General features: G+C 35.3%; 1 protein-coding gene across 2 annotated transcripts in view; it reads left to right on the top strand.

The window, feature by feature from the left end:
• The first annotated feature begins 1,745 nt into the window (after positions 1-1,745).
• SPDYA (speedy/RINGO cell cycle regulator family member A) overlaps positions 1,746-16,609 on the top strand; it is a 33,268-nt gene continuing 18,404 nt past the window's right edge. Inside the window, exons 1-5 of one of the 2 annotated variants that reach the window (XM_060117275.1) lie at positions 1,746-1,763; positions 2,938-3,190; positions 5,226-5,284; positions 7,903-7,988; positions 12,210-12,381. In XM_060117275.1, coding sequence (XP_059973258.1) covers positions 1,746-1,763; positions 2,938-3,190; positions 5,226-5,284; positions 7,903-7,988; positions 12,210-12,381 — 588 coding nt within the window. Of the gene's footprint in view, positions 1,764-2,937; positions 3,191-5,225; positions 5,285-7,902; positions 7,989-12,209; positions 12,382-16,609 lie in introns of those variants that run through there. The other variant, XM_060117276.1, reaches the window with a different exon arrangement.

Consider the following 16,609-nt stretch of genomic DNA (forward strand, 5'->3'; position numbering starts at 1 on the left):
AAAAAAAAAAAAAATTCTTGGTAATTCTCCTGCGGTCCAGTGGTGAGGACTCGGCGCTTTCACTGCCAGGGCCCGTGTTGGATCCCTGGTCGGGGAAATAGGACCGGCAAGCCGCGCGGCCGGCCAAACTTAAAAATAATAATAATAATACTCTCATTTGACTATTGTCATTCTTTTAGTATGTCTAAATGAAGAGCAAATATAGAAGTTACCTCAAGTTGGAATTTGCCCAAAATGTTGCACTGATAGCTTCTCTCCTTAAGGTCCTTCTCCATAACTCTCCTGCCAGTGTTTGGTTATTAATCTCAGTGAATCTCTATTTGAGGAATTTCCTCCTCTTTCTGTTTTCTCAAATTTTATATGAAGCAGAATAGTGTAAAACATTTATTTTTTTGATTGATAGAAAATTTGCATTCTATTTCATGATATATCCAAGGTTGTTTTAACAAAGCAACACTTTTAAGTTACTTAACAGTATAAGTTAAGTAACTTAACTTATTTTAAGTTACTTAACATTAAGTAACATTAAGTAAAACTGACATCCTGGGAGATATGCCACAGCTATTCTATATTCTGGCACATCTGTCCCCCACTCCCCCAAGCCTACCCCCACACCCCAATGTGAGAAGCCTGCCTATTTAGTTTTTTCCATCTAGATTTGTAAGGTTGCTCTTTCTTTGAGGGGAAAAAAAAAAAGATGCAGATGAGACCTCCAGCTGTCTCCCAGATGAGGTGGGCAGGAAGTAGCAAAACGTTCTTAACACAAGTCTCAAGGCTCAATTTATCACCCATTCCTTTTTCTATGGAGTTTGTAGCACTCCCCCACCCTCAACTCCATAATTGCCTTCGATTTGCTTGGACCTTAGGATCTAGGAAGAAAGATGAGAGGAGAGGAGGGAAGCAAAATAGAGGGAGGAGAAGCAATTATAGAATTAATTTAATATAATTTACTCTGCCTAGTTCTTCATAATCTAGGCCTGTACTGTCTAATATGGTAGCCACTAGCCATATGTGGCTGTTGAGCAGTTGAAATGTGGCTGGTGCAACTGAAGAATTGAATTTTTACTTTTATTTAATTTAAAATTAAATACTGAAGGAATGTAAAATATTTTTCCCTTATGTACCACATCACTGTTTTGGTAAGACTACATTTCACTTTAACTGTTGGAAATTTAGCATATCCAAAATTGAGATACACTGTAAGTGTAAACACCAGATTTCAAAGACTTAGTATGAAAAAAACAATGTAGGGGCTTCCCTGGTGGCGCAGTGGTTGAGAGTCCGCCTGCCGATGCAGGGGACACGGGTTCATACCCCGGTCCTGGAAGATCCCACATGCCGCGGAGCAGCTGGGCCCGTGAGCCATGGCCGCTGAGCCTGCGCATCCAGAGCCTGTGCTCCGCACAGGGAGAGGCCACAACAGTGAGAGGCCCGCGTACCACAAAAAAAAAAAAAAAAAAAAAAAGAATGTAAAGTATCTCATTAGTTTTTATATTGATTACATGTTAAAATGATATTTTGGATATACTAGGTTACATAAAATACATTCCTAAAATTAAATTCACTTGCTTATTTGTACTTTTTAAATGTGGCTTTAGAAATATAAAGTGACTCACATTATATTGGACAGTGCTGATCTAGCCCCACCATATCCAATCTTATTTTCCATTCCTTCCTTCAGCAGGGAAGTTTCTGAGGGTCAGAAAGGAGAATCTGTACCTGACTCCTTGAACATCAAGGGAGGCATGGCTGCCTGGGTCACTGTGAGTTATGGATTCAGAGGTTCTCATTAGGGTCTTAGAGTAGTTTCCTGCTTTGGCTATTCATAACTACATTTCCTATTACCCTATAAGTACTTTGACCATAAAAGTAATGCTAACTAGTAATCACGTGAACTAATTACCACCAAACATGGTAATGATTATGCATGTTGTTACATATTGATGGATTAACTTTGTTTCAATTTTTATTAGTCTGTAACAGTTTACATTCATTCACACTGGTAATTGGCCACTCAAATAGCATAGTCATACACTCACAAGTTTAGAAATTAAAGTGACCCTACCAAATGTAAAATAGATAGCTAGTGGGAAGCAGCCACATAGCACAGGGAGATCAGCTGGGTGCTTAGTGACCACCTGGAGAGGTGGGATAGGGAAGGTGGGAGGGAGACGCAAGAGGGAGGAGATATGGGGATATATGTATATGTATAGCTGATTCACTTTGTTATAAAGCAGAAACTAACACACCACTGTAAAGCAATTATACTCCAATAAAGATGGTAAAAAAAGAAGACATTAAAGTGACCAATTTATGAGAATCCCTCAATGCACTTTATACCATGCATTTCTTTGCTAGAATTGTATTTAACTTTTCAATAAATAACAATCAATACTTGTTGAATCAGTGAGTTTTATAACATATCAGGGAATTAACCAGTTAGAAAATATGTTTTTTTGTGTGTGAGATTGCTTTTTAATATAATAATTGATGTTGATAATAATGTAGTTCTGGAAGTAGTTTGCCTTATTGTATAAAAAATTTGAGCTGACATAATAATATGATAAAATTATCAATACAAGCAGAATAAAAATTATCAGGAAAAAAGAATACCGCAAATAGATTATAAACTCAGCATAGTTTCTATAATTAACTTAAAAATTTGCTTTTGAGTTCCCTAGTAGTCAAAGCAAAATAGTATGCAGGATCTTATTATTTGGGAAGAGAAGGCATATCAGTTACCCAAAGGAAGCATAGCTTTTCTTGGCACTAAATTCTAAAAGCAGTTTCTCATGTGAGTCATTGTCATAACTAACATTTTAGTAGCAAGTTCAGTAACATTTCCTATGACTGCATCTGATAGTGTCATCCAATCTGTTGTTTTTATATAGAAGTGAACAAGAGTGTGATAAATAACTGTGTGTTTTATTTTTACAGGAATTGTGGGAAACCAAAATGAGGCATAATCAGCTATGTTGTGAGACACCACCTACTGTCACTGTACATGTAAAATCAGGGTCAAATAGATCACATCAGCCTAAAAAACCCATTAACCTGAAGCGTCCTGTTTTTAAAGATGGTTGGCCAGCATCTGAAAAAAATGCACATAATAGCAACAAGTCTAAACGCCCCAAAGGACCCTGTCTAGTTATACAGCGTCAGGAAATGACTGCTTTCTTTAAATTATTTGGTAGGTTTAAAATATTGTAATAGGAGTAATTATAGAGTACTTTAAAATAAGAATATAAGATCTATTTTATCATTTTTATAATAATCAAAGAGGATACTGTTATTTTCTATGTCAGATTTTCTATCTTCAACCAAATTTGCCTTTTTTTCCTTAGTCCTTTTTTTTCCCCTCAATGCTGGATTTATGTTTGTTTTGATTACTTTTAGAGTAGAAATTCATCATCTAGCTTTTAGACTACTTAAATTCAAGTGTCAAATGTAAATTCTGGTCAGTTCAAGGTCATAGCATGAGTTTTGTTTGACCTAAAGTATAAATACTACATAAAGTCTCAGGTGAGCCAACTGACCCAGTGTCACTCGGCCTGAGGGGTTTCCCAGGACTTTCAGTGCTGAAACTGAGCAAACTGGCAAGGTTAGTCAACCTAGATAAGTTTCAATATTATATCTGGGGAATATTATTAAAAATTAACTATGCTTTATCATCATGCTCATATACTGAAATTGAGTTTGAATTTGTTCAGATCATGAAACAGTACTACTTTGCTAATAAGCTTCTTAAACATAGCCAAAAAGAAACTTCTTTATAGTACTTCTACTGGCCAAGAAAGAGGATTGTTTGTTTTTTGAGGTAAGGCAGTAAGGTAGATGGAATAAAGGGTTGGATAGATGGATTCTGGTAAGTATCTGTGGGACTGAATCAAATCAAGTAGCTATCACAGTCTGGTAGATCCAGGTAACAGCCTTCCTTGCTTACAGAGGAAAGCATATGCATAAAGGAGGAGAGAATTGGGGACAAGAGTGTTTGCCCTGCTGAGAGGACAGAAATCTTTAAAAAAAAAAAAAAAAAAAAAAAAAAAAAGAAGGAGGGCAAGCTGGTTAAGATTTAAAGAAAAGCAAAATAAGATAATAGAAGACAAAATGTAAGTAATACAGGTAGAAAATGTTGAACTATAAAGATGTTCCTTGTCAGAATCTAGAATGCTGTTAATAAAAGTTTCCCTCTCTCTTTATTAAGAGCAGAGTGAAGTTATTACCCACAACCTTTATTATTATTTGTAACTGAATGTGAGAAATAAGAGAAAATACATGGCTCTACCATTTTAGGTAATTTAAGAAATAGAAATGGAATTAACAAGGCAGAAATTAATTATTCTCAAAAAAGCAGTACTTGGAACTTTCCATTTATTTGACTACATTGATGATATTTCTAGAATATAACAAGAAGTTATGCTTATTTAACTTAAAATGCAGGTGGAAATGGAAAAAAGTAGATCTTTCTCAAATTATATTCTGACAGCTACCCATATATTTTGGGATTATATATTTTAGCCTTTTAAAATTGAAATGAGTGTTTCTGACCTATTTTTTGGATGTTATTCTTTTTTAACAGTATGTTTGTTTGTTGATCTTTTTGTCATAATCAGTTTTTTTCCAAAATTAAATGTTAGTTACAAATAACTAATGAATTATGAATCTCCTTTACATAGATATTTTCATGTGTATTTGGATAATAGATAATTGGACAGAGATAAGTAGGAGAAGAGAAAACCCAAAACTAAAAATACCCTGTACCTAAAAGGAGAAAGTAGTTTTAAAAAAAATAAAACATATTTAGAAAACAGTATTCATTGAGTCATTATATCTTAAAGACTTATCTTTTATCAGATTCCATTTCCACCTGTTAAAGATTGATTTTGGAAAACAACAAAGGCTCATCTAGAGCTACCCAAGACATATTTCTAAAAGAGCTATAGAAATATTCAATAAATCAAACACTTCTATCATTCCTCCTCCAGTCTGGGCTATATATTAAGGCAAATCAGATGGGAAGCCAAAGAATAAAGCAGTAGCTTTTTGTACAGCACTTGCGATGGAAAACACACTAAAGAACTGAAAACTACACCTTGGACAACCCTGGTCCTGCCATTTTTGTTTGATTTCTAAGCATCATTTATCATCTCCTTATGTAAAAATTAATTCTTCAAAAGGAAACCTTCTGTTTTCAAAAGACAAGCCATAGCTATCTTTTGTTGTAGATGATGACTTAATTCAAGATTTCTTGTGGATGGACTGCTGCTGTAAAATTGCAGACAAGGTAAATTTGTTAACAGTATAATCATTAACCAGCATTATTATGTTACTAGGCTATCAGGACTTTAATGAACCTTTTTAGGATTTTCTATCTTAGTAATTAAGGTTAGGAAAAGAACTAGCCTACATTGCTCCTTCAAAGTGGAATCCATTAGCATACAACATAGATTCATTCTATCTATACTTGAGGCATTGTAAAATATTATTGATTAAATGACCTTAAACCCATATCTGTTTGATTTAAAACAAGAATCAATATAGACTTAATATGTTCTTTGGGTGGTTGGGGGGTTTTTTGTTTTGTTTTGCTTTTTTTTTAAATTGAAGTTTAGTTGATGTATAATATATCAGTTACAGGTGTACAATATAATGATTCACAATTCTTAATGGTTATACTCCATTTATAGTTATTATAAAATATTGGCTGGGCTTCCCTGGTGGCGCAGTGTTTGAGAGTCCACCTGCCGATGCAGGGGGCGCGGGTTCGTGCCCCGGTCTGGGAGGATCCCACGTGCCGCGGAGCGGCTGGGCCCGTGAGCCGTGGCCGCTGGGCCTGCGCGTCCGGAGCCTGTGCTCCGCAACGGGAGAGGCCACAACGGTGAGAGGCCCGCGTACCGCAAAAAAAAAAAAAAAAAAAAAAAAAAAAAAAATTGGCTATATTAGGCTTAATATGTTTTGATCAGAATTATTACTTTTTATCAGGTAATAATATCTGAGATTCATCCCACTAAGGCAGTCTGTTACACATTTTATTATTTTGTAGATAATTTAGATAAAACAAATCCCAATAGTCTTGTAGAGTAAAATTAGTTTATCTTGTTCTTTATTTAGGAATCAGTGTTTCATAAAAGAACATCATGATGCTGACTTATATACTAGGGATTGTGATGTTTCTATACTATTTAGGTTTAGCTGATCAGTTAGAATTTCAGCTTTATAAATGTCATCTTAGACCAGTTAGTCATATCAGAAAATTCAGCATGACTTCGTATCACATTTAAAATAACATGCAATGGGACTTCCCTGGTGGCACAGTGGTTAAGAATCGCCTGCCAGTGCAGGAGACATGGGTTTGATCCCTGGTCCGGGAAGATCCCACATGCTGCGGAGCATCTGGGCCCATGTGCCACAACTGCTGGGCCTGCGCTCTGGAGCCCGCGAGACAAAACTACTGAGCCTGCGTGCTGCAACTGCTGAGGCCTGCATGCCTGGAGCCCCTGCTCTGCAACGGGAGGAGCCACCACAGTGAGAGGCCCGCGCACCACAACGAGGAGTAGCCTCCCCACGCCGCAACTAGAGAAAGCCGGCACGCAGCAACGAAGACCCAATGCAGCCAAAAATAAATAAATAAATAAATAAATAAATAAATAAATAAATAAATAATGTGCCAACCAACAGAAAAGGGAATGAACAGAAGACTAGCTCATGATTAAATACCCACTAATTTTCATATTGATGTGAACTCTTATTTTAAACTTAAGATAACAAAAATAAGAGGGTTTTTTTAATTTTGAAAATTTTTAGAAAATTTCAAACATACCACTTATAGTAGAGAGAATAGAACAAAGACCCTCCAAGTGCCTGTCATCCAGCTAAAACAATGATCAACTCATGGCCATTCTTGTTTCTTCTAATCTCTCTCCCCAAACGTGGATTATTTTGAAGCAAATCCCAGACATCCTAACATTTTATCCATAAATATTTAAAGATGTACTTCTAAAAGGTGAGATCTTTTAAAACATAATCAGTGTCACTGATGCTTTTAAAAATTGACAGTAATGCCTTAATGTAAAATATCCAGTTCATGTGGAGTTCTAAAGTTTTAAATTTTACAATTTTAAGCACTTTACAGTAATTAAAGTTGTTGGACAGCAGGGGGCAGTGCCTTTAAAGTAACTAACCAGGCGTACTGTATCTTAACACTCAATATATCAAGAGTCCTCTACTGAAAGTTACCTTGAAAATTTGGAATCACCTTTGTGGCCAAACCTGTGAAGGTAGCATGAATTAGGCATTTTATGAGAGGGAGTCTATTATCAATATATCAGTATCATAACTTGTTTTTAATTTGAACAGGCAGAACCTGGCATGGGTCCTAATAGCAGGCTAGACATATGTCTTCCTAATTGTACATTTAAAACACTTTTATTCCAATGAAAATAGAGCCAGGTTTGTTCTAATCTCTGGTTAGACGTTATTTTTCAAAAATTATTTTAAAAAGTGAGTATGGATGTCTGCAACTAACTCAAAGGGTTGAGGGGAAAAATTTTTGCATATACACATACATCAAGCCAGTGTGGCAACAGAAAAACAATTGGTGAATCTAGGTGAAGGATGTATGGTTATTCACTTGATTATTATTTCAGCTTCTCTATAGGTCTGAATAGATGGCAATAATAAAATTTAGAGGTTAAAATTATAGTTTAATAATAAATGATCCAGAACTATTTCTCACTGTTCATATGGATTAAAGAAAGCCAAAAAATAAGGACTCGAATAAATAGCTAATTCTATAATAAGGATAAATAATGCTTTATTTTAGCTTATAAACGTAACTATTTTAAAGCAGTTTTACTATGAAAGCAAAACATTAATATTAACTTTTAACTTTTTTCCCTATAGTATCTTTTGGCTATGACCTTTGTTTATTTCAAGAGAGCTAAATTTACTATAAATGAGCATACCAGGATAAATTTCTTTATTGCTCTGTAAGTATGCTTTCTACTAAGTGATTTTTGTGCTAGTTATTTATAATATATACAATACCTTATTTAAAATAGAGGCTGTTTAAAACCTGACGTATATCTTTGAATAGGCCTTCCTGTTTAAAAGCTATATATTTTTTTACTTTAATAGGATATTCTTATGTTCTTTTCACTGGTCTTATCCTGCCATATGCCTAACATTTATTATTCAGTATTCTACTTGAGTTTGTATTGTACCTTTCACATTTCCATAATTTATATAGTGTTCCATATAAATTATCCCAAATTTTCCTCTTTTGGACTTATAGATTTTTTTTAAAGCCAGAATATTCTCTTTGAAATTTAATGTATAGTAAAAATTATTATCATTATTGCCCTTTTACACTGAACATCTTGTGGAAAATGCTCTAGACATCTCAATATCAAAATCTTTTCTACCTAGTACCTGATATAATGCTGCAGTTTGGAATATATGAATATAATTTTAAGTACCTAACTAGGGAACTACATATAAAAATATTTAAGTTGAATACCACAACAACCGTTAGCACTGAAGAATTTATTTAAAGTCTGTTTAATTCAGAATCAAAGAGTGATTCAAGAAATAGGACTATAAGAAATTGTCTCTGCATGTTTTCAGCAGACACATTTCCCCATGCATAGGAAAAAATGAACTCAATATAAAATTTGAGTTGATGATTGCTAAATGGGGGGAATATAATAGTATTAGCTAATACTGAGTATCATGTGCAAGGTATCACAAAAATGTTTTCTATAAACTCATCTAATCTTCCTTACAAGATACATTTTAAAAATTATCTCCATTTTACAGATGGGGAAATTGAAACTGAGGAAGATTAAGTACTTTCCAAGGTCACAAAAGTTAATCAGCAAATTCAGGTGTGACTTGCCAATGGCCAAATTCAGCCATTTAACACTAAGCTGCTGTTTACATGACTCTTAGTATTATATCTGTATGTTGATGCAATATGTATTTTATAGTTTTTTTCTCACCTGAAAATTGAAAACAAACCAAAAGAAACTTTATTTAAATCTTACCAGATGCCCCAAATTGGATTTGACAAGTTTTGTAAAGTTATTACCAGCAAAGCACTGTGTTAGCTTACACTGTGTAGTAGCATGTCAGGTTGCGTTGCATGTTGTATTATAAGCTCCATATGAAAATTAACATGAATTATAATTTACATTTTTATATCTAATCATTCTTTTGATACAACCTTACTCAATAGTTCTCATTAAATATTTCCTCAGCCACAGTTCTAACTCAACTCCTTTTCCTTTCTATATATTCTTATAACACTCTGAACTTCTATTATCATTTTCCTATATTCTCTTTCAGTTATGTATTTATTTCATACTTGATTGCCTTTTCTACTTGACTGTAGACTCCTTAAGGGCAAGGAATGTGTATCTTACTTTTTTTGCATACTTCAGTGGCTGACATAGGAGGTTCTTAATTCTTTATTTGAATAAACATAATTAACCCGATGCAAAAGAAATGGACTCTGCTCCAAGAAAAATCTATTTCAAATTAGAAGACAACTTACATGTGTAAGAGACAGATATTTCATTACCTTGAGCCTGAAAAATTGTTAATGTAGAATAGAATCATAATGTGGTCCTGATACTGGAGTACCATAGTCCATTATAGATTTTTCGTAATCCGCAAGCATGAAATTTCATATGTAATTTCACAAAGGACATGATTTGACTCATATAACTGAATGGGTTTAACAATGAGGTGCTTTATAATAAGGTAATACATATATAACGCAATATAATAAGGTAATATTAAAATACTTATTTTAAGGGAGGATAAAAATATGTACATACTCATTTTATATTAATGTAACTAAATATGAATATGCACATGGTTAAAAAAATATATAGGAGGGTATACAATTAAAAGTAAGTCTTCCTCATATCTCAAGACCTTGACCTCCCTCCTCAAGGACAGTTAACAGTTTCATATGTATGTGTCTAGAAATAATTTTCTATACATGAACCAGTGTGTATATTACATGAATAGAGATGTATTATACACTTCTGTGCCTTTAAATTTTTTTAATGTGAAATATTTACAAAAGAGTGTATGGAATGTATACGTATGTGTTTGTAAAATAGAAGCAAAACAAATACTCATGTACCCATGACTCAAGAATAGAACATTGCCAGAATCTTAGAAACTCACAGCACACAGTTTCCCAATTAGAGTCCCCTCCCTTCCACAAGTAATCATTTTCTTACTTTTCTTTATTCTATGTATATACCTCTAAATAATATATTATTTGGTTATTCCTATTTGGGTGCTATATAATAAAATAATTATACACCATAATTACCATTATCATTCTTCTGTAACTTTCTTCTTTTGCTTTATAATATTATTTTGAGATTCATTTCTATTGATACATGTAGCTATAGTTCATTTCATTTTCACTGCAGAATAATATTCTATTGTTTCTTATATATTTGCATTTTTTCCTACCATCTTGTTGTGTATTTTGTTATGTCCCATTTTTTTCTTTCTTCTTTCCCCTCCATTTTTATCTTCTTTTTGATTGAGATTTTAATATTTTTACTTTTGACATCTTTTTTTCCTCTACATGTTTGGAAATCTTACATTCTATACCTATTCTTTTAGCAATTGCCCTAGTTATTTTTAATTACAAGACCCTTAAGCATTTTAACTCTAATCACTCTTCCCAACTTCTATTCTCTTGTTTTGCAATTCTATTAGTTCTACCTGATGCTCTCTTAAAGGTTAGATATTATTATTGTTGTTTTATAAATTCAACATTTGTTTAGATTTGCCCATATATCTATATATCTTTGATTACTATTCCTTCTTGCATCTCAAACCTTCCACTTGGGATCATTTGCCTTCCTTTCTGATTGCTTTTAAGACCCCCTTTTCTTGGGTGTTTGTCTGTTAATTCCAGTATCTTCACACTTCAAAGACTGTTTCTGTTCATGGTGCCTTGTTCCCTTGTATGTTTTGTAATTTTTTTTTATTGCGAGTCGCCTATTTTTCTTAGAAAGTCATCTATGGAGCTTGCATTGTTTCCAGTGGGAAATCTGCTCCATCCTTATCTCTGTTCCTGTATTATCTAACATGTCTTATTTTTTTTTCTGACTGCTTTTAAGATTTTCTCTTTATTACTGGTCCTAAGTAATTAATTATGATATGCCTTAGTATAATTGTCTTCATGTTTTGTGCTTTGGAGTTCACTGAGCTTCTTTGTAGGTTTATAGTTTTCATCAAATTTTGAAAATTTTCAGTCATTATTTCTTCAAATGTTTTTTCTGTCCACCCACCACCCTTTAGGGATTGCAATTTCACCTTTATTAGGCTGCTTAAAGTTGTCTCACAGCTTATTGATGCTCTGTTCATTATTTTTGTTTCCTTTTCTCTGTGTGTTTCACTTTAGATAGTTTATATTGCTATGTCTTCAATGAACAAATCTTTTCCTCTGCAAAATTTAATCTGCTGTTAACCCCACTCAATGTATTTTTCATTGTACACATAGTTTTCATCTCTAGAGGTATACTTTCAATGTGTCTAATATTTTTGAACATCTGGAATAATTATAACTGTTTTAGTATCCTTGTCTGTTACTTCTGTCATGTGAGTCAGTTTTGATTGACTGATGATTATTCTTATCTGTCCGGTTTTCCTGCTTTTATGCATGCCTGATTCCCCCTCAGGTATTTGAGTGTAGGGAAAGACCGTAAGAATAGAGGGAACACAGTGACTAACATTCACCCAGGGCTGGAAATAGTGCCTGTTCCCACCAGCCAGACTGAAAAAACTTATAATTCACACTGAGTAATTCAGTACTGAATACAGTACTCAGGAACGTCTTGCCTTAGTGGGGAGAAATTAGCCCCAGACTGAACATTACTCCAGATCCACCTGACAAATCATGAAAGCAAGACTTGAAAGGATCAGACTGTTTCCATATAACTGCATACCAGAGCAAAGCTCAAGATTGATAGGAATATAAAAGTATCCAGAACTCAACAAGGTAAAATTCACTGTATCTTTATTTTTGATTTACCTTTCTTTAATCATGCATAAGGTTGAACATCTTTTATGTGTTTATAAACAAGTTGGTGTGTGTGTGTGTGTGTGTGTGTGTGAACTTGTCTGTTCCTGTCCTTTACCCATTTCTTTTTTGAGTTGTTGGTCTTCTTTGCTAGGTATCTGGCTAATACAGTTGAAGAAGATGAAGAAGAATCCAAATATGAAATTTTTCCATGGGCTTTAGGGAAAAACTGGAGAAAATTATTCCCTGATTTCTTAAAGTTAAGGGACAAACTCTGGGATAGAATTGACTATAGGGCTATTGTAAGCCGGCGATGCTGTGAGGAGGTAAGATTTTTACATGTGTTATATATATAATCTCTCTCTTCTCTTTATGTAGTTTTCCTTGTCTTGCTTTTTAATGTGCTTCTAATGTTTCACTTTTTTTTGTATATGAAGGGTAAACCATTAACCTTGATGATTACCATGAGTACAACTTTTATATTACAATGTTGATGTTTTAATTTTATACCACAATAATTAAAAATTGTCATTTCTGTTTTTCAGAGCAGCCTATTTCTGTAGAAAGTATTTTTATTTTAGAGTGTTTCTCTTCTCTAAAAGATCACCAGTATATTAGATATTGGGAAAGAATAGCATGCACATTCCAAAAATATGTCATGGTAATAACATTGGAGCTGAATAATAATTTCCATTAAATAATTTCTGTTAAAGTATCAAAATTTCAAGTTCCCAAGGTTAAATGTGAACTACATGGTATAAAATAAGTTTAAAAACTACCTTTTTTCACATAGCATACATAAAGTTTCCTTGATGCCAGATTCTATTAATATAAAGCAGAAAGACACTAAAAATTAAAAGATTAGTTATTTTATCTAAAGTTCTGGTTTTCAGTAAAGAAAGTTAATGTTTCAAACTAAAAAAATTTGGAGTAGAAAATTAAATGGAAGGCAATGATCACTATAAGGCAGTACTAGTTCAGAGAAGTTTGGTAAATGTGGGCTAGATAATGCTGTAATTAAATGAAGTCATATGGGACTTCCCTGGTGGCGCAGTGGTTAAGAATCCGCCTGCCAATGCAGGGGACACAGGTTCAATACCTGGTCCGGGAAGATCCCACATGCTGTGGAGCAACTAAGCCCATGCGCCACAACTACTGAGCCTGCGCTCTAGAGCAGGGGTCGCCAACCCCCAGTACCGGTCCATGGCCTGTTAGGAACTGAGCCACACAGCAGGAAGTGAGCAGTGGGTGAGTGAGCGAAGCTTTGTCTGCCGCTCCCCATCGCTTGCATTATCACCTGAACCATCCACCCCCACCAGTGGAAAAATCGTCTTCCATGTAACCAGTGCCTGGTGCCAAAAAGGTTGGGGACCTCTGCTTTAGAGCCCACGAGCCACAACTACCGATCCCACATGCTACAACTGTTGAAGTCTGTGTGCTCTAGGGCCCGTGTAGCCACAACTACTGAGCCTGCATGCTGCAACTATTGAAGCCTGTGCGCCTAGAGCCCATGCTCCACAACAAGAGAAGCCACCACAATGAGAAGCCTGCGCACCACAAAGAACAGTAGTCCTCACTCGCTGCAACTAGAGAAAGCCCACGTGCAGCAACGAAGACCCAACACAGCCCCCCCCAAAAAAAAAGTCATATCTAGTTTAATGACTACAGGCCAAAGGAGCCAATTAATGGATTAGTGTCAGACCTGAGGGAAGACTTCAGAGGTGTGTCACAGAACTCTGCCCAGAATTAACCTTGTTAATTATATTTATTAATGAGATGAAGATATAGCAGTTATGCATATTTGTGAATTAAATTAGGATTGTTGAATGTTGGGGGAAATGCAAGGATTCAGAAATAACTTAGAAGACTGTGCAGCAGGCCAAGTCTTTACAAGATTATATTCAATAGAAAAATATGAAAAGTTGGGTATGTATGACCCACCTCCCCAAATTAATGGATCCTCATTAAGGAATTTAAAGGACTCATTCCAGGGCTTCCTTGGTGGCGCAGTGGTTGGGAGTCTGCCTGCTAATGCAGGGGACACGGGTTCGGGCCCTGGTCTGGGAGGATTCCGCATGCCGCGGAGCGACTGGGCCCGTGAGCCACGACTACTGGGCCTGCGCGACTGGAGCCTGTGCTCCGCAACGGGGGAGGCCGCGATACTGAGGCCTGCGTACCGCAGTGAAGAGTGGCCCCCGCTTGCCACAACTAGAGAAAGCCCTCCCACAGAAACGAAGACCCAACACAGCAAAAATAAATAAAATAAAAATAAACTCCTACACCCAACATCTAAAAAAAAAAAAAAAGCAAAAAAAAAAAAATAATAATAAAGGACTCATTCCAATTACAGGGCATTGAAAAAGTCCTGTCTTGTTATTTTTTGTCACTACCTCCCTAGGTGAGGAGTGGGTAATTTGCACACCTGTTGCCATCCTTGATGTGATAGCGGGCCTTACTTGAACACTGATTTTTTCAAAGTAAATGCTTCAAGCCCTGTAGAACACTCACCTAAGTACATGGAGGGGGCACTGGAGGCAAAAGAGGCCGGGATAGGCAATGCTTCCTCATGGCAGGTTGCTTACCCACTCCTAAAATACAATGACTAGCATTTTAACTGCAACAACTTTATTCTGTTGGAGCTGGAATTACCTCAGTTGCTGGCACCAGACAAAGAGACAGAGAATTATGTGGCTTAATGGTGTATGTGTAAAAGACTACAAAGTTTTAGACACCTGGAAGGTCAGTTGTATAATGGGATTTACAGAAAAGCTTAGTCTCTCAAGGCTTCAACACTGAGAACTAACATCTCTCTCTCCTAATTCCAGATCTGCATATCCAATTTTTAATTTACATTTCATTATCTAGTAGATACCTCAAACTTAACATGCTGAAAATTGAGTTTTTGATTCCCCCACATAGACCTCTACACTTGCTCCTCCTACAATCTTCCACATGTTAATAAATAGTAACTTCATCATTCTAGTTGTTCAGGCCAAAAAACTGTCACCCTAGACTTTTTTTTTCCCACATCTATACCTTAAAGAAAATCCAGCATCCTACCATTTCTTACCACCTCCACCACTAAACCCTACTTTAATTGTCATCTGTTGCCTCAACTATTGTCATAACTTTCCAAATAGTCTCCCTTATAATCTTTCTTCCCTATAGACTCTTCTTCATAGCAGATTTAAAGAGTAAATCTTTTAGAAAATCAAATCATGTCTCCTTTACTCAAAAGCCTCCAGAGGCTTCCCATCTCACATAGAGTAAAAGACACAAAGTGCTTATTCTGGATCTACATGGTCTGCTAACTCTCCTCCTTTATCTCTTTCACTTCATCTCCCATCCTTGTTCATTTCACTGCAACCACTCTGGCCTACTTGCTATTCTTCAAATGCACCAAGGACACTCCCACCTCAGGGTCTTTGCATTTGCCATTCCTATTACCTGGAATGCTTTCCCCCAGAAATTCATATGCTTTACTTCCTCACTTCATTCAGGACTCTGCTTAAATGTCACCTCAGTGAAACCGTTCCTTACCGCCCTATACTGAGTAGTAACTCCCTCAATGGAATAAAAATTGAAGAGTCCAGTTGACTTTTGGCAAGGGTACCAAGAAAAGTAAGTGGGGAATGAATCGTCTTTTCAACAAATTGTGCTGGAACAACTGGATGTCCACGTGCAAAAGAAAGCACTTGGACCCCTACTCCATATTATATATAAAAACCTAACTCAAAATGGATCAAAGACCTAAATTTAAGAGCTAAAAACTATAAAAATCTTAAAACATAGGGGTTACATCTTCATGACCTTGGATTCGGTTTCTTAGATATAATACCAGAAGCACAAGCAAGAATAGGAAATATAGATAAAATGGACATCATCAAAATTTTAAACTTTTGTTCTTCAAAGGACACCATTAAGAAAGTGAAGAGACAACCCACAAACTGGAAGAAAAATTTTGCAAATCATCTGTCTTATAAGGCACTTATATCTAAAATATATAAACAGCTCTTACAACTCAGTATTAAAGAGACAACCCAATTTTTTAAAGGGCAAAGGATCTGAATATGTATTTCTTTAAAAAAGATATTCAGATGGGCAAAAAAGCACATGAAAAGATGCTCAACATCATTAGCCATCAGAAAAATACAAAATCAAAAACACAAGGAGATATCACTTTACACCCACTAGGATGACTATAATTTTTTTTAAAAAAAGACAATAACAAGTATTGATAAGGATGTGGAGAAATTGGAATCCTTATATACTTCTGGTGGGATTGTAAAATCATGTAGTTGCTTTAGAAAACAGTCTGGCATTTCCTCAAAATGCTAAACAGAGTTACCATATGACCCAGCAATTCCACTCCTAGTTTTATACTCAAAAGAAATGAAAACTATGTCCACACAAAAACTTGTGCATGAATGTTCATAGCAAGCAGCCTTATTCATAATAGTCAATAGTTGTGAAAACAGTCGAAATGTCCAGCAGCTAATTAATGGATTGACAAAATATCTATACAATGATATATTACTTGACAATTAAAAGGAA

Source organism: Mesoplodon densirostris, chromosome 14 (genome assembly GCF_025265405.1).
Source record: "Mesoplodon densirostris isolate mMesDen1 chromosome 14, mMesDen1 primary haplotype, whole genome shotgun sequence".
Classification (NCBI taxonomy): domain Eukaryota; kingdom Metazoa; phylum Chordata; class Mammalia; order Artiodactyla; family Ziphiidae; genus Mesoplodon; species Mesoplodon densirostris.